The 22710-nt window shown below is 39.7% G+C and overlaps 1 protein-coding gene across 2 annotated transcripts; it reads right to left on the bottom strand.

Annotated features, from left to right (window-relative positions):
* Window positions 1-1264: 1264 nt before the first annotated feature.
* On the bottom strand, window positions 1265-17554 carry ntd5 (ntl-dependent gene 5). 2 transcript variants are annotated; one of them, XM_062992535.1, is made up of 8 exons: window positions 17485-17554; window positions 15553-15699; window positions 14568-14759; window positions 9367-9487; window positions 9199-9275; window positions 7159-7386; window positions 3170-3367; window positions 1265-1552 (listed from the first exon to the last, which is right to left on the bottom strand). In XM_062992535.1, the coding sequence occupies exons 1-8, from the start codon at window positions 17549-17551 to the stop codon at window positions 1470-1472; spliced, it is 1113 nt and encodes a 370-aa protein (XP_062848605.1). In that variant the 5' UTR covers window positions 17552-17554; the 3' UTR covers window positions 1265-1469. The 2 variants fall into 2 exon arrangements, with proteins under 2 accessions (XP_062848605.1, XP_062848606.1); XM_062992536.1 differs by having other exon boundaries at window positions 7159-7338.
* Between the last annotated feature and the right edge of the window lie 5156 nt (window positions 17555-22710).

Below are 22710 nucleotides of genomic sequence, written 5' to 3'. Positions count from 1 at the left end.
CTGAGAAGGCTTTTCAAAAGACTGTGGGAATTTGTGCCCATTCAGTCAAAAGAGCATTTATATAGTGGGGCACAATTGATGCTCCAGTTCATTCCAAAGCTGTTCAGTGGGGCTGAGATCAGGGCTCTGTGCTTTAAATCGAGCTTTTCTTCATGTCGTTATAGAGCCTGCTATGTGCACAGGGTGCAGTCATGCTGGAACAGGAAAGGGCCTTCCCTAAACTGTTGCTGCAAAACTAAAAGCATATCATATTATTACACCTGTTAGCAGTTGTTGAGGCTGAAACACATGAATCTTTTGTCCATATAGTGTATGTGAGTATTGCTGAAGTGGAACTATAAAATGTTAAACATCTCCCCAAGTGTTTAACAACCAACTGCATGAACATACAACAACAAGGATCCTGTTGTGACTCTAAAAACACTGAGCTCAAAGACATAAAATACAATACACTGTGCATCAGTCCATCAAAGGACTTTTAATTAGCATTTAATATGTAATTCTTTAAAAATAAAAATATCCAGCTTTCATAAAGACTAGTTTTGTTCTTTTTCATTTTTAATGAAATTGTGGAGATATTTCTTGCCCTAAGCAGGCCCAGTGTTTTCTGATCCACTGTGACCCTAAAAACATTGAGCTCAAAGACAAAAATGCCATGGTCTGTGCACCAGTCCATAACAGGGTTTTCCTGGTATTTTATAGTGTCTATAATGTAATGTATCACAGGTTTGCCGGGCCTTTGGAGAAAAACAGAGCCAAAACACATCCTAAAACAATAGCCAACTTACAGTATTATTCCATAGATTGTTCATGCATTGGTAGTAATTTTCACTGAAACATCATCTAAACTCTTTGAGACGAAGTACATAAATTGATTATTTAAATGTATTTGTTTAATATTCATGTTATAGGCATTTACTGAAAACAGCCAACTGGAATGGGCTAAAGGTAGCTTATTAATATGCAAGAGAGTAAAAGTAGTGACTGCGTTTTTCTTTAATTTAAATATTTAATTTAAACTATAGACAAACATTTCTTAGGCAGATAGTGTATCACTAATTTAAGAAAGATGAATTTAGCTTTTCTTTAGTTTTTGACTGTAAAAATGGCTAGAAAAGTTATTTCATAAATGAAAACCAAATAAAACAATTAATATTATTAGAATATTTATTGAAACAAATTTTAACAAACCAAAGTTTAAACTGGAAAGTGTATAAAATATTTACAAAAATACTAAAGCTCATATACAATACATTTTGTCTATGCAATATAAAATTAGCTAAACCGACAACAGTGCTTTATGATGTATGATGATTATATCATTCTGATTTGCTTATTTTGTTTATTTTTAAATCAGTTACATAGTGACATCGCTTTACATAAAATAATCCATGTATATCTTGTACAAGCCTGTAATGAGAAGTTTAAACACTGTGAATTTCTGTATGAACTTCACTGATGTAATTTAGTTACAGCAGGTCAGCAGGATCACACGGGTTAATCTCAGATACCAGCCGGTGAGGGTAGAGCTGATATTGGAACCATGTGGGGTCTGCAGAGAGAGGGTAGATAAAGGTTATCTTTACCTTATTTTTGGTGTTTTATTTTAATTTAATTCATTTTTAAATGTTAGCGTGCATTACATTTAGAACAGTACAAATCTATGTTGCAAAGGGAAGTTTGTGAACTATTTGTGTGTCACGAATCAAGCCTCTCTGCTCCTGGAGTGTGCCTAGGCGCCACACCCTTCTTTCCAGGAGCACTCAAAGCTGAAGCCAACGCCTCTCATTGTGATTGGTCCCCTGCTAATCACTCACAGGGATTTAAGATGGCAGCTGGTGACCATTTACTGGAGACTATTTTGATTTGATGCTGTCCTGTCAGTTTGGTTTGCCTTTATTTTACAATAACTTGTGAGTTTGGTCTGTTTGTTTGGTTTGTCTGTTCTGCTCCTATTAGCCCTTGTTTGTTTGTTCCTGTAAGCTCATGTCTATTAGCTCCCATCTGTCTGTTAGCTACTGTCTGTTTCTGTTCATGCCTTGTTTTGTTTAGTTCCTGTTTGTTAGTCTAGTTCATGTTTAGCTTTGTTCTTGTTAGCATTTAGTTTAGTGTTAGCATTGTTCACATGTTTAGATTAATGTTAGTATTGTTAGTTTAACTTAGGGTTTAGGTTTAATGTGTTTAGCAATTAGAATTTAACATTTAGATTAGCAATTAGCATAGGTCTTGTGCTAGTTTGTCTTGACGTGTTTAATCCGGTCTTGCGCAACCTGTCTTTTATTTTATTTTATTTTATTTATTTTTTTTTTTCTTCCTTATAAATAAATGTTTAAATAATGTGTGTGTGTGTGTGTGTGTGTGTGTGTGTGTGTGTGTGTGTGTGTGTGTGTGTGTGTGTGTGTGTGTGTGTGTGTGTGTGTGTGTGTGTGTGTGTGTGTGTGTGTGTGTGTGTGTGTGTGTCCACCCCTCTTGTCCAGTCTAGCCCCTAAATGTTACATTGTGATTGTCTGTATATCTGAATCACAAATTTAAATACACGTATAATTCACAATTCTGGAATTGCAGTGCCTGAATTTTGGCTGGACGTAGTGATTTATGTTTCACCCAAATATTTGTCTCATTAGACCTCATCAGAATCATTTACATGATGTATAGCAACTCCAGTCAGGATGTCGTATGCCTTTTACTTCACAGTGGCTTCCATGTTGCCAGTTTGCTGTTTATGGAGTGCTGCACAGATCGCTGTCCATCCAACAGGTTTTTACATCTTCACATGGGAATTTTGGAGCTCCTTTAGACTGACCATTAAGTTCTTTCTTACCCCCCTGACCAAAAATGTTCCTGCAGACATGATTAATTTGGCTGGATTACCAAATCTAAGCAAGTCCAAGGTTGTTCAAAGACTTTTTTTCTTTTGAAAATATTAAGGCCACTGGGGTCCTCAGAAAAGTTAAAGTCTTAGATATTGTTTCATATTCTTGCCTTGATCAAGGAGAAAATCAGACTTATTGTAAAAAAAAAAAAAAAAAAAAAAAAAATCGAAGTATTCATCTTTACAGGTGATTAAGTGTAGATTTATGAATAACAATGGCAATTAATTGTGCACAAAGTTAAGGTCTGAATCCACTGTGTGTATGTGTATGTATGTATGTCTGTGCATTTCTCTAACCGAGGTAGCAGCTGGGTGCCGGTAGATGTCCATCAAAGCAGCTTTCTGTAGCTGTTAAACTGCAGTACTTGTGTGGGTGTTTGCAGAAGAATGTTACATTTTCCCCATGAGTTACCATCCCATCTGTCAAGTCATAGGGCCAACGTTTAACTCCATCCACGATCACTCTGCTGCGCTGTGCTGGGATTGTACAGCGGGCTGATTGGCAGGCATAAAAAGAATGAAAAAAACAGGAAGGTTAAAAGGTATGCTGAGAGGAATATCGTCGCAAAGCTCACTTGACTGTCAGCCATGTTCTACTAGCTTTCAATTCAAGACAGGTCTATTTTTTTGTGGTTCTTGGATTATATCTGACCACATTGACCATTTAATTAATTTTCTCTAAAGTTAAACTGACGGTTTGGGTTTTCTTCTAAACCTTTGTGAACAGATCACACTAGCTCGTAATGGTTGCAGTCAAACTATTTTTAGTGGAAGTAGTGAAATAGTATTTTCCTCTTTTTTATTTCCTCTGTTTTTGCATATATTGTTTTAGATCTCGTTCAGAACTCAATTTAAACAAGACAAAGGCAGCCTAGGTAAACAAAAAATACAGTTTTTTAAAACTGTCCCTTTTTACAGTTGTTTATTTCATTTACTGAAGGAAAAAGGTTAGTCGATCAACCAATTAACCAAATTTAACCAAAATAAGATAGTCAAGTCAACTTTATTTATATAGCGCTTTTTACAATAGACATTGTCTCAAAGCAACTTTACAGAATCCAGGACCAACAGACCAAAGGGCCAAAGGCAACAGTGAAAAGGAAAAACTCCCTCTTAAAATTACAGTTAGAAACCTTGAGAGGAACCAGACTCAGCAGGGACCCCCATCCTCCTTGGGTGGCCTGGAGGATAATTTAAATAAATAGGATTTACACAATATTATACACACACAAATTAAAATGAACTAAAAGTTATAACTAGAAAAATATTTGGAGTTATTATTCAGTCCAGTCTGTGATAAAGTCTGTAGTGAGCTCTTGATACAATTAGATACAATTAGATTCAGACTTAATTACTGTCACCTCTGGTAAATCTGAACATCTTTTGAATAAAAGCTTTCCAGCAATGTGAGGTAGACTAAAATGTCTCTAGAAGCAGAACACTAAGCTGCGATCAAAGCAAGATTTACAAATTTATCTGCGAACCAAGAGTAATATTAATTCCTGTCTCATATTCCACAGAAACACCTTGATGACCCCCAGTCTTTTAAGAATAATTGTCTGTATGTCTGTATGTCTGTACAGTGATGAGTTTATATTAGGAATAATATAAGACCAGTCAAATGTGGTGATGGTGTGGCGATGCTTTGGGGCTTAATTTACTTGCCATATCTGACAGAACTTCACCTAACCAAAAAAAATTCTAACAAAATTCTGAAGGAGAATATATGAGGGTTCTTCAAAAAGTTTCCACACTTTTTCCGCACTATTTATTAAGAATTTCAGAAACAAATAACATCATATATACAGTGTATCACAAAAGTGAGTACACCCCTCACATTTCTGCAGATATTTAAGTATATCTTTTCATGGGACAACACTGACAAAATGACACTTTGACACAATGAAAAGTAGTCTGTGTGCAGCTTATATAACAGTGTAAATTTATTCTTCCCTCAAAATAACTCAATATACAGCCATTCATGTCTAAACCACCGGCAACAAAAGTGAGTACACCCCTAAGAGACTACACCCCTAAATGTCCAAATTGAGCACTGCTTGTCATTTTCCCTCCAAAATGTCATGTGATTTGTTAGTGTTACTAGGTCTCAGGTGTGCATAGGGAGCAGGTGTGTTCAATTTAGTAGTACAGCTCTCACACTCTCTCATACTGGTCACTGAAAGTTCCAACATGGCACCTCATGGCAAAGAACTCTCTGAGGATCTTAAAAGACGAATTGTTGCGCTACATGAAGATGGCCAAGGCTACAAGAAGATTGCCAACACCCTGAAACTGAGCTGCAGCACAGTGGCCAAGATCATCCAGCGTTTTAAAAGAGCAGGGTCCACTCAGAACAGACCTCGTGTTGGTCGTCCAAAGAAGCTGAGTGCACGTGCTCAGCGTCACATCCAACTGCTGTCTTTGAAAGATAGGTGCAGGAGTGCTGTCAGCATTGCTGCAGAGATTGAAAAGGTGGGGGGTCAGCCTGTCAGTGCTCAGACCATACGCCGCACACTACATCAAATTGGTCTGCATGGCCGTCACCCCAGAAGGAAGCCTCTTCTGAAGTCTCTACACAAGAAAGCCCGCAAACAGTTTGCTGAAGACATGTCAACAAAGGACATGGATTACTGGAACCATGTCCTATGGTCTGATGAGACCAAGATTAATTTGTTTGGTTCAGATGGTCTCAAGCATGTGTGGCGGCAATCAGGTGAGGAGTACAAAGATAAGTGTGTCATGCCTACAGTCAAGCATGGTGGTGGGAATGCCATGGTCTGGGGCTGCATGAGTGCAGCAGGTGTTGGGGAGTTACATTTCATTGAGGGACACATGAACTCCAATATGTACTGTGAAATACTGAAGCAGAGCATGATCCCCTCCCTCCGGAAACTAGGTCGCAGGGCAGTGTTCCAGCCTGATAATGACCCCAAACACACCTCTAAGACGACCACTGCTTTATTGCAGAGGCTGAGGGTAAAGGTGATGGACTGGCCAAGCATGTCTCCAGACCTAAACCCAATAGAACATCTTTGGGGCATCCTCAAGCGGAAGGTGGAGGAGCGCAAAGTCTCGAATATCCGCCAGCTCCGTGATGTCGTCATGGAGGAGTGGAAAAGCATTCCAGTGGCAACCTGTGAAGCTCTGGTAAACTCCATGCCCAGGAGAGTTAAGGCAGTTCTGGGAAATAATGGTGGCCACACAAAATATTGACACTTCAGGAACTTTCACTAAGGGGTGTACTCACTTTTGTTGCCGGTGGTTTAGACATTAATGGCTGTATATTGAGTTATTTTGAGGGAAGAATAAATTTACACTGTTATATAAGCTGCACACAGACTACTTTTCATTGTGTCAAAGTGTCATTTTGTCAGTGTTGTCCCATGAAAAGATATACTTAAATATCTGCAGAAATGTGAGGGGTGTACTCGCTTTTGTGATACACTGTATATATATATATATATATATATACAGTATATATAGACATGACCGATTACTCCTACCCTCACCGTTTATAGCCAAAATATAAGTGTGGAAACTTTTTGAAGATCCATCGTATGTTATCAATCTGTCATATGTAAGTCAAGTACAACTGGATTATGTAATAAGAGTACGTCTAGTCCAAGATAATAAAAAAAAAAAATAATTAAAGATTTTACCCTAGTCTAATTTCTGACTTAACCCCATTATGATTGAGTGTGAGTATTTTAAATAGGCAGTTCTTGCCTGAAGGCCCCCCAGTGTGCTTTAATTTAAATGATTCTTAGTAGTCAGCCAAAGAATTTTCACAGCTATGCAAAACACTGATCTTCAGTTATTGGAATCGTTTGGTTGCAGCTTTTGTAAGTGGCATCAGTTTAGGGAGGCATTTACATTTTCGGCATTTAGCAGACGCCTTTTTCCAAAGCGACTTACAGTACAGTTACAGTATACAGTCTAAGCAATTGAGGGTTAAGGGCCTTGCTCAAGGGCCCAACAGCACCAACCTGGCAGTGGTGGGGCTTGAACCAGTGACCTTTTGATTACTAGTCCAGTACCTTAACCACTAGGCTACGGCTTGCCCTTCACATGGGTGATTTCGATAATATGTTACATTTACATTCATAAAATTTAGTGGGAAAAGACAGTGTGTTGTGTTTTCTTATGTGCTCTTTGTCATATTTCACATTTTTATTGGGATCTGAAACTGTGTAGTGTGACAAATATGCAAAATTAAAACTTAATGACACAGTTAAACATGGAGTAAAGTTCATATTAAACACAATATTTAATGAACCCTTTCTTACCTCGACAGTAGGGCACTGTGCTCCATGTGCCATCTGACTGACAGGTAACTTGGTTTGGTCCATCCAGTAAAAAAGTCTTCTTGCAGAGGTAATAAATGGAGTCACCCACGTTATATTTAGACTTCTGCACAGCCACCAAGTAGCCATGGTTGACCTCCACTGGTGGTAAACAAAACACACCTACAAGACAAACACACACACACACACACACACACACACACACACACACTGTATCTTAATTTGTTTGTCAGTGGTAGTGGGTAGAGCTGTGGGTTACCAACTGGGAAGTTGTGGGTTTGAATTCCTTTTCTGCCATGCAGCCACTGTTGGGCACTTTATTGAGCATTTTATTTGTTGAGCATTTTATGGTTGGTCCACTGTGTTGGTCCACAGTGGTAGCCTAGTGGGTAGAGCTTTGGGCTATAAACTGAAAGGCTGAGACTTCAAATTCCAGCTCTGCCATGCAGCCACTGTTGGGCCCTTGAGCAAGGCCCTTAACCCTCTCTGCTCCAAAGGCACCGTATGATGGCTGACCCTGCGCTCTGAATCCAGCTTCCAAACAAGCTGGGATATGCGAAGAAAGAATTTCATTGTACTGTATGTCTGTATATGTATACACTGATCAGCCATAACATTAAAACCACCTCCTAGTTTCTACACTCACTGTCCATTTTATCAGCTCCACTTACCATATAGAAGCACTTTGTAGTTCTACAATTACTGACTGTAGTCCATCTGTTTCTCTACATATCTTTTTTTTTTTTTTAGCTTTTACCCTGTTCTTTAATGGTCAGGACCCCCACAGGACCACCACAGAGCAGGTATTATTTGGGTGGTGGATCATTCTCAGCACTGCAGTGACACTGACATGGTGGTGACACGCTGCTGGAGTTTTTAAATACTGTGTCCTCTCACTGTCCACTCTATTATACACTCCTACCTAGTTGGTCCACCTTGTAGATGTAAAGTCAGAGACGATCGCTCATCTATTGCTGCTGTTTGAGTTGGTCATCTTCTAGACCTTCATCAGTGGTCACAGGACGCTGCCCTGGGGGCGCTGTGGGCTGATTCTTTTTGGTTGATGAACTATTCTCAGTCCAGCAGTGACAGTGAGGTGTTTAAAAACTCCATCAGCGCTGCTGTGTCTGATCCACTCATACCAGCACAACACACACTAACACACCACCACCATGTCACTGTGGTGGTCCTGGGAGAGTCCTGACCATTGAAGAACAGCATGAAAGGGGGCTAACAAAGCATGCAGAGAAACAGATGGACTACAGTCAATAATTGTAGAACTACAAAGTGCTTCTATATGGTAAGTGGAGCTGATAAAATGGACAGTGTGTGTAGAAACAAGAAGGTGGTTTTAATGTTATGGCTGATCGGTGTATATGACAAATAAAGGCATTCTGTTCTATTCCTAGGTGCTTTGTACACACTTTTTAAACCTCTTAGAGTAGCTACATCACAGTTACTGTCAACTGAGAGGTCTGGCCTGTTGGGTTTGTGCTGTGCTGTACAGTATGTGCTCATGTTGGAGTTGGGGGCGGTAGGTACAGCGGATGTTCTGCACTGCTGCTGTAGATTACACTGTAAATTGCAGCAGTTGCTGTGCCTCATAATGACCTGCAGATGGCAGTCAAGACTGTAAACACAGACGAAAACCACGTGACTAAAGTGTACATCCTGTAATGGATCCAACAGAGAGCAGCATAGCACTTTAGCCCCCCAACCCAGCATGACCACCCACACAGTCTTCCTCTCTCCATCCTTCATGCTCCAACATCTCTCTTCACTGTAGCACAAATGCTTGTAAATACACATTTATTTATTTATTTACTTGGATGCATACAGAGACCAGATCTTTAAAATTTCTCTTCATCTCAACAGTATTCCACATCCATGCATGTTAAACCTTGCATCCCCAAGCCCTGTTTCATATTTGTAGCTGTGGTGACTTATGATCTTAAATTCTTACATAAATTTTGTGAGATCTGTGTGAAAAGTGAACACGAAGCATAAACGAAGCATCCTTACGTTGACAGATGGGATGTGGAAACTGCCATGTCTGGTTCTCCTGACAAACATTTTCACTGTTTCCAACCAGCATGAATCTAAAATGGATTTGATAAATAAGAAGTGAAAATTAAAAGAATTTTTAGAATATTTCTGTTTTGCTTTTCATTTTTTGATCATCTCTCTTACCCAGGTGCACATTGGTACTGAATTGTGGCACCTACTGCAGCACTGCCATTCACATACAGCAGCTCATGACTGGGCAGAGGGCAAGATACCCCAGACTCTGTCTCTGATTTAATATTTTGACCTAAAAGCAGATGAAAAAAAAAAAAAACAGGTAACAGATAAATCACCTTTTTTTTTACCTCTATAGAAGTTCAGAAAATATCCACCAGAGGTCACACCAGTGCCAGGTTTTGACATTTATATTACATTTACAATTTCGGCCTGTTTTGGCATTGCTTTATCCTGGTCAGGGTCTTGGTCAATCCATCACAGGGCACACACACACAAATTTTCAGTAACTCCAGTTAGCCTGAATGCATGTCTTTGGACTTGAGATGGACGGATGGATGGATGGATGGATGGATGGGTTGGATGAATGGATGGATGGGTTGATGGATGGATGGGTTGGATGAATGGATGGATGGATGGATGGGTTGGATGAATGGATGGATGGGTTGATGGATGGATGGGTTGGATGGATGGATGGATGGATGGATGGATGGATGGATGGATGGGTTGGATGAATGGATGGATGGGTTGATGGAAATTATTGGGGGGAAAAAACAGCACCCAGAGGAAATCTACACAAACACAGGGAGAACATGCAAACTCCACAATGACAGCTCTACCCACTGCGCCAATGTGTTGCCCTATTAATCTATTCTGTTTTGTTTAAATTGTTTTTATGTTACATTATATATTATATATACATTTATAATTTCGGCCTGTTTTAGCATTGCTTTATCCTGGTCATGGTCTTGGTCAATCCATCACAGGGCACACACACACAGCAATTGTCAGTAACTCCAATTAGCCTGACTGCATGTCTTTGGACTTTAGATGGATGGATGGATGGAAGGATGGATGGATGGATGGATGGATGGGTAGATGGATGGATGGATGGATGGATGGATGGATAGACGGATAGACGGATGGATGGATGGATGGATGGATGGATACTTTATTAACCCCAAAGGAAATTATTGTGGGAAAAAACAGAGCACCCAGAGAAAATCTACACAAACACAAGGAGAACATGCAAACTGCAAACTCCACACTGACAGCACTACCCACTGCGCCACATGTCGCCCAATTAATCTATTCTGATTTGTTTAAATTGTTTAAGCATTAAGATCGCTCTTACTGCTAAACATGCATTTAGATAAAACAAAATAATGTTTTCCAATTGACCCTTCCTGTGCTTCTTGGTTAGGAGTGGCATGCACTATACAGTCTTGCCATTAAGTCATTGGTTGTTTGGTGATCTTGTGGTTGCCACTGACATATTCTTCTCAACCTTTATCAGGGCATTATGTAAGTAAAACAGTAAAACAGGGGGGGGGGGGGTTATCCCTTCACTGCTGTAACACTGTGAATTTCCCCACTGTGGGACAAATAAAGGATTATCTTACCTTATCCTATCTTTCTTCGTTGTCCTGATAAGATCGTTAAGGTCTCTGGATGAAATTTTGGACTAATGTCAATATGAATGTTTAAGGTCTTGGAAATGTTTTATACCCATTGCCTTTTAATGCAATTAAATGAGTTATTGAGTTGCCAATGGTTTAATCATGGGGTAATCTAACTGTAGATCATACAGACTAGCAACAGATTTAGGATCACATTCAGATCTTCACAATTTTATTGTGTTTAAATGTACTTAGAAACCTAATGGCTAAATGCATGTATCAGTTGTCTGCAAATACCAAACTAGGAGGATTAATCATTACAATGTAGTGACATTTACATATAGGAAAAACAATCAAGAGAGAAAATATCTTGGGTCAATTCTGAATAGAAAAAAACTAGTCCTGATTACTGGGTGCCAGTCAGGTATCTCCTGCACCACTACAGTAAAGCTATATCATGATTAGAATCACAAAAGTACTAGATTAATGCCTAAATGAATGAATGTTTGAGTAGATGTGTAGGTGGAAAAGGAGGACAGATGAATAGTGTACATCTTTATAGCGATCCATCTGGAATAATCTGTTCACAGGTTTTCTTGATATCTGACAAACTCTAGCATGCGTGGGTGATTCGGTGGTGAGGAGAGAGGAAATCTAACACATTTACAGTGTCGGCATGTGTGTGGAGTTTCTGCTCTGCCGTGTCACTGAGCTGCAGGTGCTGTTATAGAAAAGCTCTCTAAACACCCACATCTAATCTCCTGCCTACTGCTTTATTCTTGGAGATAGATTGTGTGTGTGTGTGTGTGTGTGTGTGTGTGTGTGTGTGTGTGTGTGTGTGTGTGTGTGTGTGTGTGTGTGGCACCTTTGTATTTGCGCTTGTGTGCATATAGGAGAGCTGAATAATGGACTGTATTGTTAGGTTATCACGGCTGGCTGTACTCTTTGAGTAAACGCACTTGTACATGATATTCTAGTATCTACAAATAAATGTTCGACAATTCAATTGCTAGATTTCTGTGTATTTTACTGATCTAATTATATAACTAATAATTAAAATATATTGTTTTACATGAAGTAGTCTGTCTACAAACAGTGTCTACAAACAGACAGAAGTGGGGCTTCAACCAGCAACCAACTGATTGCTAGTCCAGTACCTTAAGCACTGAGCTACCACTGCCCCGGTTGTCAATATACGTCACATTATGTCAATAGAAGTCAACAATGGCACTATTAACAATCTTTCTATTTTGACATTCTTATTAGTACACTGTGGATTTGGGATGCATAATAAATGCCTCTATGTCAATCGTACCTTCACACATATGCAAATAACTCTGATGCACCCCCATACCGCAATAGATATTGTCCCCTTTTTACTGATAACAATATGGATGGTCATTTAAGTTCTTTGCATGGAAAAATGGAGTAATCTGACCCAAGCACACGTCTTCTGAGGTTAAAGTTGTATTTTGTGATGCAGCAGTAACCCTTGTTAGGTGACAATAGTTTTCTAAAGTACTTCCAAGCCCTTTTAGCTAAAATTATCACAATAGCATGGTGGTTTTTCATGCATTGCAATCTGGGGGCTCAAGGGTCAGACGCATTCAACAGTGATTTCCTGCCTTGCCCTACATACAGTGTATCACAAAAGTGAGTACACCCCTCACATTTCTGCAGATATTTAAGTATATCTTTTCATGGGACAACACTGACAAAATGACACTTTGACACAATGAAAAGTAGTCTGTGTGCAGCTTATATAACAGTGTAAATTTATTCTTCCCTCAAAATAACTCAATATACAGCCATTAATGTCTAAACCACCAGCAACAAAAGTGAGTACACCTCTTAGTGAAAGTTCCTGAAGTGTCAATATTTTGTGTGGCCACCATTATTTCCCAGAACTGCCTTAACTCTCCTGGGCATGGAGTTTACCAGAGCTTCACAGGTTGCCACTGGAATGCTTTCCACTCCTCCATGACGACATCACGGAGCTGGCGGATATTCGAGACTTTGCGCTCCTCCACCTTCCGCTTGAGGATGCCCCAAAGATGTTATATTGGGTTTAGGTCTGGAGACATGCTTGGCCAGTCCATCACCTTTACCCTCAGCCTCTTCAATAAAGCAGTGGTCGTCTTAGAGGTGTGTTTGGGGTCATTATCATGCTGGAACACTGCCCTGCGACCCAGTTTCCAGAGGGAGGGGATCATGCTCTGCTTCAGTATTTCACAGTACATATTGGAGTTCATGTGTCCCTCAATGAAATTTAACTCCCCAACACCTGCTGCACTCATGCAGCCCCAGACCATGGCATTCCCACCACCATGCTTGACTGTAGGCATGACACACTTATCTTTGTACTCCTCACCTGATTGCCGCCACACATGCTTGAGACCATCTGAACCAAACAAATTAATCTTGGTCTCATCAGACCATAGGACATGGTTCCAGTAATCCATGTCCTTTGTTGACATGTCTTCAGCAAACTGTTTGCGGGCTTTCTTGTGTAGAGACTTCAGAAGAGGCTTCCTTCTGGGGTGACAGCCATGCAGACCAATTTGATGTAGTGTGCGGCGTATGGTCTGAGCACTGACAGGCTGACCCCCCACCTTTTCAATCTCTGCAGCAATGCTGACAGCACTCCTGCGCCTATCTTTCAAAGACAGCAGTTGGATGTGACGCTGAGCACGTGCACTCAGCTTCTTTGGACGACCAACGCGAGGTCTGTTCTGAGTGGACCCTGCTCTTTTAAAACGCTGGATGATCTTGGCCACTGTGCTGCAGCTTAGTTTCAGGGTGTTGGCAATCTTCTTGTAGCCTTGGCCATCTTCATGTAGCGCAACAATTCGTCTTTTAAGATCCTCAGAGAGTTCTTTGCCATGAGGTGCCATGTTGGAACTTTCAGTGACCAGTATGAGAGAGTGTGAGAGCTGTACTACTAAATTGAACACACCTGCTCCCTATGCACACCTGAGACCTAGTAACACTAACAAATCACATGACATTTTGGAGGGAAAATGACAAGCAGTGCTCAATTTGGACATTTAGGGGTGTAGTCTCTTAGGGGTGTACTCACTTTTGTTGCCGGTGGTTTAGACATTAATGGCTGTATATTGAGTTATTTTGAGGGAAGAATAAATTTACACTGTTATATAAGCTGCACACAGACTACTTTTCATTGTGTCAAAGTGTCATTTTGTCAGTGTTGTCCCATGAAAAGATATACTTAAATATCTGCAGAAATGTGAGGGGTGTACTCACTTTTGTGATACACTGTATACTCAGATTTCTCCAGGTTATGTATTGTAGATGACAAAAGACCTACAGTATTTGCAATATTTTATTATTTTAAAAATGTTCCAACTGTTTGTAATATATTGGTATGTGTCCTGCCATATAATTTGTTCTTGTTTCTTAATAACTTGTTTGTGCCATCTTTGTCTTGTACATCAGTACATACAAATCTCATTACCATAGCTGTTTTAATTACCAAAATTGATCCTAACAGCAACAAGCTCTGCTACGGATCTGTCCACACCATCATGAATTCAACTTGCTTTAAACTAGGAAGACAGAGTGAATGTCTTGCACCTCTCTGGTGCCTTGAAATGTACTTTTTTAAAATTAAATATTCCTTACATTGTATTACTATTCATTATGTCTTGATTTGTTGTGTTTAGTGAACATTATGCCACACAGATTGATAATGTATGGTGCCTCTTTTTTGTTATCTACTATATGTTTAATTACCTCTGCACACGGGTTCATTACCACTCCACTGTTGGTCACCTTGGCACCGGCGGATAGTAGCATTCAGTCCATGGGCCGTGGAGTAACCTGGATGACAGCGCACTTCCAGAAGAGCAGAGAAAGACAGTGATGCAGAGAGGAGAACCACGTCAGAGTGATCACCGGGGGTAAGAGGCCATGGACACGTCCGACCTGTTCAAATAGTTTTGAAGTTTAAAATGTAGTTCAATAAGGTGGTTTATGACCTATTTATATCTGGGGTTGGGCAAATTAATACCAAATACACTTAGTTTGATGTTTTTAGTATTGTTCTACTCTAAACGTCTAAAAATATTTAGAGTACAAATTGCAAGTATTCAGACTTCTTGACTTGCATGACTTGAACTTCAAAACTAAGTCTGTGCTGACTCAAGTTTTGGTCCGGTGCATTGTGATTGCTATATCTTACCTTAAGTTGGTCTACAACTTAATTGGAGTTTACCTGATGCAATTTCAATTGAGTGGACACGGCTTGGAAAGGCACACAGCTGGCGCAATATGGATACACAATTGACCCTACATTGTCTTGACACAAACAAGCCATGAAGTTCAAGGGCTGACACAACCTTGAACTTATTTAAAGTTGGCCGTCAAGCCAAATTGGGCATCCGGGCAAGAAGGGCATTGGTCATGGAGATAAGAAAGAATCCAGTGGTCACTCTTAATTAATAAAATGTCTGGGAAGTCTTTTAATGGCCCAGACAAAGCTCAGATTTAAACCCCATTAAACATCTGGGAAGACACCTGAAGGTGGCAATTCAGACTCTCACCATCAAATCTGAGAGAGATTGAGTATCTGCCAAGAAGAATTGCATAAACTGCCTAAATCCATGTGTGTAAAGCATATAGAGACGTATCAAAGAAGACATCATGTAAATAATCATTCTGTGAGTATAAAGGTGTTGTATCCCAACCTTTCTGGACATGGGTTTAGTAAATGTCTGACCTGGAACCACACAGCTGAGTCCACACTGTCCATCACACAAACACTGGCGCTTGTTGCCACAGTCTTTGTCTTGTTGGCACTTTTTGAGACATGTTTGACTCCTTTTGTTACCCAGAATCCTCTCTGGACATTGTTCGATCACCTCCACTGCAGCATGTATAAAGTCACACACAAATAAATAAAATACAGTTAATTTTACAAAATGCTACAGTGCCATATTTGAACTGTTTTTAACATATTAACATACTTCTACTACAATGATGCCTACAATTTGATATAGATCTGATCTTATAGATATTATATTAGTAAACATTTATCATGTTATTGTATCTACATCGTAATTACAGATCATAACAGTTCTATCACTTTTTTGTAGTAGGGATTAAATATTAAATGTCGTCCAGCGATGTTGGTTTTAAAAGTTGATGCAGGGACAGATCTTTTAACGTTTATATTAATTGGTTAGGTTTATAAGTGCTGGGACAGTGGTCTATTATGCTAGTCCACTGCTTTTGGCTAGCAATGTATATGTGTGGGGGGTGGGGCAAGGTCAAAGCCCTGCAATAAATTGGCACCCTGCCTTGCGCCCAGTGTTTCTTGGTAAAACCAGACCCGTCACAACCCTGAAAATTGTTAATGAAAATTAAATTAATTAGTGCTGACACAGTAAGACTAAATTACATAGATTAAAATGAAAAAGATGTCCCATCCTAAGCAATGCCACATGCGGGATGTTTATGAGGGATCTATGCAACATTAGCCAGTTTCAGGCATCTGTGATCTTATGTAAATAGAAGGAGGTCCTTTAAGCACGCTAAATTGTCTACTGGTGCATCGTCAGCAGTCCAGAATGAGGTGTGACCATGTGGAAAAGTAGACGATGGCATTGGCTGGCTTTCGGTAATTTGGAAGAAGCACTTGTCAGCCCTGACAAGCCCAAACTCAGCTGGGGGTGTTAACAGAGCACTAAAAAACCTACACCAACACTACCTGCTACCTACTGTGTCATAAAAGCACATTTACCTACATCATTTACCTGGGGTGAAAGGAAATGCATTTATTGCTATGCTTGTTTATTAGGATTTTAACGTCATGTTTTACACTTTGGTTACATTCATGACAGGAATGGTAGTTATTACACAAAGTTCATCAGTTCACAAGGTTATATCACTTGCATGTCTTTGGACTGTGGGAGGAAACCGGAGCACCCAGAGGAAACCCACGCAGACACGGGGAGAACATGCAAACTCCACACAGAAAGGACCCGGACCGCCCCGCCTGGGGATCGAACCCAGGACCTTCTTGCTGTGAGGCGACAGTGCTACCCACTTAGCCACCGTGCTGCCCTTATTGGTATGAAAGCCCTTTTTACATGTATGTAACCCCTTTATCCCGATCAGGTTTGCAGTGGTTCTGAAACTTGAGTTATACTGGGTGCAGTATGGGAATAATGCCTTTACACCTAACCCACACTATCTTCTGGTGTAACAAAAACAGAAACATTTTAGTCTCACAGCAGTTTAAAGTTGAAGGAAACTGTACTACTAATCTCTTCCTAAAATCATAATTACTCTATATGTATTAAAGGGTCAATAAATCATGATGTTATTTAATCAGACTGTCTTATCTAACCTTTATACTAAACATGCACAGTCCCATGCTGAATGCTTGTGACAGCAACTATTCTGTCACATGATACACATTACAAACTCGTAAAAATATATAATTACACCATTAAGTAAAGAAAAAAAGTTGGGAAATTCTAAATAGTACCAACCCACTTTAGGGTTTCACCTACATATAAGTCGCATGCATCATTTGCATTTGTGTATCATTTGTTTATAAACGTGCATCATTGCAAACATTCCATCTTTAGCAATTTTATCTCATTTACACTTTTAGACATCCTTAAAATTTCAAGTGTGCACTCACCCGATTGTTGGGACAGGCTGCTGAGCGCCCACACACCCAGCAGAAGCAGCGGTACAGACCTCTCCATCACTGCCTGCAGACAGCAGCAGATTATGAGAAGTAAAGAAGTAAAGGAGGCTATAAAGATCCAGAAGGGGGTAGGAGGGGGTAATTATGATGGGGTGATGGTGAAGGCGGAGTGGAGCAGAGGGTACAAACACACACACACACACACACATCTGGTGTGTTTTTAGGATACTTTGTAAGAATCAGAAAAGGACCTTTATCCTAATTCTTTTAATGCCTACTGAGCACAAAGAGTCACTCGCTCATCATCAGAATGAAATAATTGGTGATAAACACTCTCAGCCATAAACTCATACAATCTACACCATTAGAGACTACGTCTATTATGTAATCATATACATTGAATTCTCTTAAACACATACACATACACTCACAGAGCAGCAAACCTCATATTAAGATAACTGTCTTTCATCACTAAATGCATAAATACAAACAAAACAGATTAACATCTAATTGTTGACTGTACATCAGATTTATTGTATCCCCTTAATTAAATATCTGCTTTTTAAACCTGAAAAATGGAGATAATACATTCATGAACTGCTTCATCCTGGTGAGTTGCGTTAGGTCTAGCAGCATCCAGAAGCACTGGGTTCTAAGCAGAAATACACCCTGGACAACACTCCACTATATCACAGACAGCACACCCTCACAGATAATCAATTACAGGCAGAACACCCTCACAGATAATCAATTACAGGCAGCACACCCTCACAGATAATCAATTACAGGCAGCACACCCTCACAGATAATGAATTACAGGCAGAACACCCTCATAAATAATCTATTACAGGGCAGCACACACTAACTATTAATTAAAGGGGCGCTCACAATCACAAATAATCAATTATAGGGGAGTTCATCCTCACAAATAATCAATTACAGGCAGCACACCCTCACAAATAATCAATTGCAGGCAGCACACCCTCACAAATAATCAATTACAGGTAGCACACCCTCACAGATATCAATTACAGGCAGCACACACTAACTATTAATTAAAGAGGAGCTCACAATCACAATTAATCAATTACAGGGCAGCACACCCTCACAAATAATCAATTACAGGGCAGCACACACATTTCAATTACAGTCTAGTCAACTCAAATTTAACGAGTCTCAAAGCAACTTTAAAGCATCCAGGACCAACAAACCAAAAACTCCTGTTGAGAAAGCCAAGGGCAACAGTGGCAAAACTCCCTTCAAATTACAGGAAGAAACCTTGAGAGGAACCAGACTCAGCAGGGACCTAAGCAGGTCGAATACAGGGCAGCATACGCTAACAAACATTTTATTTTAAAAATTACAGGGTAACATTCACTCACAAATAATCAATTACAGGGTAACACACACTTACAATCAATCAATTACACGTTACCCCACTCATAAATAATCAATTACAGGGTAACACACACTTACAAACAATCAATTACAGGGTAACACACACTTACAAACAATCAATTACAGGGTATAACACGCTCCCAATTTTTGAACAATCCCAAATTAGAAAAAGTTGGGACAGTATGGAAAAGGCAAATAAAACAAACATAGTGTTTCTTACATTCACTTTATTCACTGAAGACAGTACAAACCCAAAATATTTCATTTCATTTCATTAGTTAATGTACTGTACATCCATTCCCTGCAAACTTCACACAAAAAGGACCCTGGCCCCCCGACCAGGGAATCAAACTAGCTGTGAGGTGACAGCACTACCTACTGGCCCGTTGTGCCACCCCAGCTAAATATATAATATGTATTATTTCTTCATATATATATAATATATATTATTTATTGTTGATCATGCCTGGATCCATGCTGCGTACAGTCACAATGGCATCACTGGTCCAGTTTTCTCATTTTTCTAATGTAAGTGTTCTTTTTGAAATCATATTTATTAACAAATAATTTAAATAGGATCAAAGGATCAGGAAGTTATCGAAACAGAGAACACCTTGATTACTAAAGAATATATAATATCCAGATGTAAAAGTATTATTCAGTGTCTATGTGGATCTCTAACTGCCAACTGGGTGAAAGATTGTTGAACTGCAAGAAAACACTGAGTGCTCTGGTATTACTGGTATTTGAACAATATGATGAAAAAGTGCCAGTAAAAAATTCACTGCTGGTTACCAGCTGGGTCAAAAAACACAGAAGATAGTTTTAAAGTTAGCCAAATGTGTTCTAATAAAAACAACAGATTTTTTTAATAATAAAATATTTCTACAAACATTATTCTGAACAGGGTGGAACAGTAAGTGAAATGCTTATAAAAACAGGCATCGGTGATTTGTAAACTGCCTTTTAACTTTTATTAAATGTAAATATGTATGAAACATGTTGAACTGTTAATGTTTTACCTCGTGTACTATCTAACCTTTTATTCCAAATGTAATGCTTGCAACACATTCCAAAAAAGTTGGGACAGGAACACGTTTATAATCTTTTTTATAACAACAAAACAATCCTTAGTTGAATAAAGACAGAAGTTAATAAATATAAAAATATACAATATAATATAGGTTAATTAAATTATTCAGTTATTCTGTTAGGCATGGTGACTCAGTGGGTAGCACTGTTGCCTCACAGCAAGAAGGTCCTGGGTTCGATCCCCTGGGGGCGGTCCGAGTCCTTTCTGTGCAGAGTTTGCATGTTCTCCCTTTGTCTGTGTGGGTTTCCTCCCACAGTCAGGTTAATTGGAGAGGTTAAACAGGTTAACTGGTTCCCCCTATAGGTTCTGCCTGTGTGTGTGTGTGTGTGTGTGTGTGTCTGTCCTGCGATAGACTGGCGCCCCATCCAGGGTGTTACTGTGTGGCTTGCGCCTATTGGAAACCTGGGATAGGCTCCAGCAGGATAAGCGGTATAATTGGATAAGTGGTAAAGAAAGTGAGTGAGTTATTCTATTATTCAGCTGCAGCTGTACTGTGCCTTTTTCGTCTAATGAAGCACATTTTGCACTACACTTTTAGTGGAAGACATGTCTGGACTGCAGGCAGAACAGTCTAGCATGCACACTCTATACTTGAAGCCATGCTGTTGTAACACACACAAAATATGGTCTGAATATTTTTGGATTAAATAAGCAATGGGTGCTGCGTAAAAGGCACTTTAAATCCTCTACACTGTAGATGATAAAATAAGTAATAATCATTGTAATCACTTGTTAACAAACTTTTGATTTTAAAGTGTTTAATAATTCTATGATGCAACCCATCAGTGCTCATAAAGATATAATTGTTTCCTGAACTTCTTTCTAATACCCAAGCATGACTGTATCAGCTGTGTAAAATGTTTTTAGGATGTTTTACTTAATCTTATACTTCTTGTTCTAATTTTATTAAACACAATGAAGTTGATTAAAAATAAAAAGTAGTTGAAAGTTGTAGTGGAAGTAAAATTTGAAACATGTTGTTTTGGTACTCTTTAAAAACTGGTCAGTCACTCAGGTGGTGCAGCTGTAAAATACGCTAGCACACCAGAGCTGGGATTTCGAATACATCGTATCGAATCTCAGTTCTGCCATCCGGCTGGGCTGGGCGGCTATATAAACAACTATTTGCTGTTGTTCATCCAGGGATAGGGAGTCGAATGGGGACCACATAACTGGTGCAATTACGACCTCAACCGACTGGTTGATGGTGTCTGCACAGAGTAGAGGAATAATGCTGATCAGGGTGTGGCTCTCCGTGCACAAGGCTGATTCGCATATGAACTGGTGCAGATGAAAAAATGCAGTCAGCTACTGCTCACATATCGGAGGGGACGTGTGACAGTTCGCTCTCCTCAATCAGGGGCAGGGGTCAGCACCAGCAGAAAGGAAGCATAATGCAATTGGGTAAAAATTGGACATGGTAGAAAAAGGGAGAAAATGCAACAAAAAAAAGTGGATTTAGATATCACTGCTTTTGTTTTGATTTGTTTTTCACATACTATCCCAACTTTTATGGAATTAAGGTTTGTCCATAAATGTAATAACCAACTTCTTTATTCTGTTGGATTTAATAAATGTAAAACACTTCCCTCTTTATACATTCTTGTTGTGTCACATATTTCTTGATTAGTGTGTTTGTTGCAGAATCCAGTCAGTACATCCAGATATGTCCATTTTAGTTTTATGGTTAAAAACATTTGCACTGGGCGCTCAGGTATAACAGTGTATGTAAAATGTATTACATTCACACATTAAAGACAAGAACAGTCAGACTCACTGACTGGGTTCCAATTCATCCATTTTCATGAGAAGAGGTTGTGGTTAGTGCTTTGTGAACGCCAGCCAAGTCTCATGTTGATGTGCTTTATACCAGGGCAGTTGTAGCCTAGTGGTTAAGGTGCTGGACTAGTAGTCAAAGGTTGCTGGTTCAAGCCCCACTGCAGCCAGGTTGTCACTGTTGGGCCCTTGAGCAAGGCCCTTAACCCTCAATTGTTAGAAAGTATACTGTCACAGTACTGTAAGTCGCTTTGGGTAAAAGCGTTTGCTAAATGCTTAAAATGTAAATGTAAATGAAAACCAGATTAAGGAAACTGTAATGAACAGCTGTTGTGCTGCCGTTGCTTTCTGAGGCTCTGTGGATAGCAGTAGTGATGGATGACTGTTGTGGTTCCTATAGACACTTGTACTTCACCCTAATAGCACTTTCAGTTATGGGTGCGGCTAAAATAAACAGGCAGCCAAAAACAAAAAACGTAATGATCAGATATCTTGTAACATTTATCACTCACTCACTCTCTTAACCGCTTATCCAATCAGGGTCGCGGAGGGTGCTGGAGCCTATCCCAGCTTTTCAATGGGCGCAAGGCACACAGTAACACCCTGGACATCAGTTCATCGCAGGGCACACACACACATACACCCATTTACCTATAGGGCAATTCAGTGTCTCCAATGAACCTGACTGCATGTTTCTGGACCTGGAGAGGAAACCGGAGCTCCCGGAGGAAACCCACACAGACACAGGGAGAACATGCAAACTCCACCCAGAAAGGACCCGGACCACCCCGCCTGGGGATCAAACCCAGGGCGTTCGTGCTGTGAGGTGACGGTGCTACCCACCGAGCCACCATGCCGCCCTTTGTAACATTTATCATAAAATTAAAATGTATGCAGACTACAGACCTACAAAACAAGCTAAAATCTTGGCCTAAAATAAACAGACAAAG

The sequence above is a fragment of the Trichomycterus rosablanca genome, chromosome 3 (assembly GCF_030014385.1).
Source record: "Trichomycterus rosablanca isolate fTriRos1 chromosome 3, fTriRos1.hap1, whole genome shotgun sequence".
Classification (NCBI taxonomy): Eukaryota; Metazoa; Chordata; class Actinopteri; order Siluriformes; family Trichomycteridae; genus Trichomycterus; species Trichomycterus rosablanca.
This window is presented reverse-complemented; position numbering and strand designations above follow the sequence as displayed.

What these genes read in the sequence shown, in the direction of transcription:
- ntd5 (XM_062992535.1), bottom strand. Translation starts at nt 17,551, where the DNA reads ATGGAGAGGTCTGTACCGCTGCTTCTGCTGGGTGTGTGGGCGCTCAGC. An exon ending in ACTCAGCTGTGTGGTTCCAG is followed by an intron (nt 14,760 to 15,552) that starts GTCAGACATTTA and finishes CTATTTGAACAG; the next exon opens with GTCGGACGTGTCCATGGCCT. An exon ending in CACAGTGCCCTACTGTCGAG is followed by an intron (nt 3,368 to 7,158) that starts GTAAGAAAGGGT and finishes CCTGCCAATCAG; the next exon opens with CCCGCTGTACAATCCCAGCA.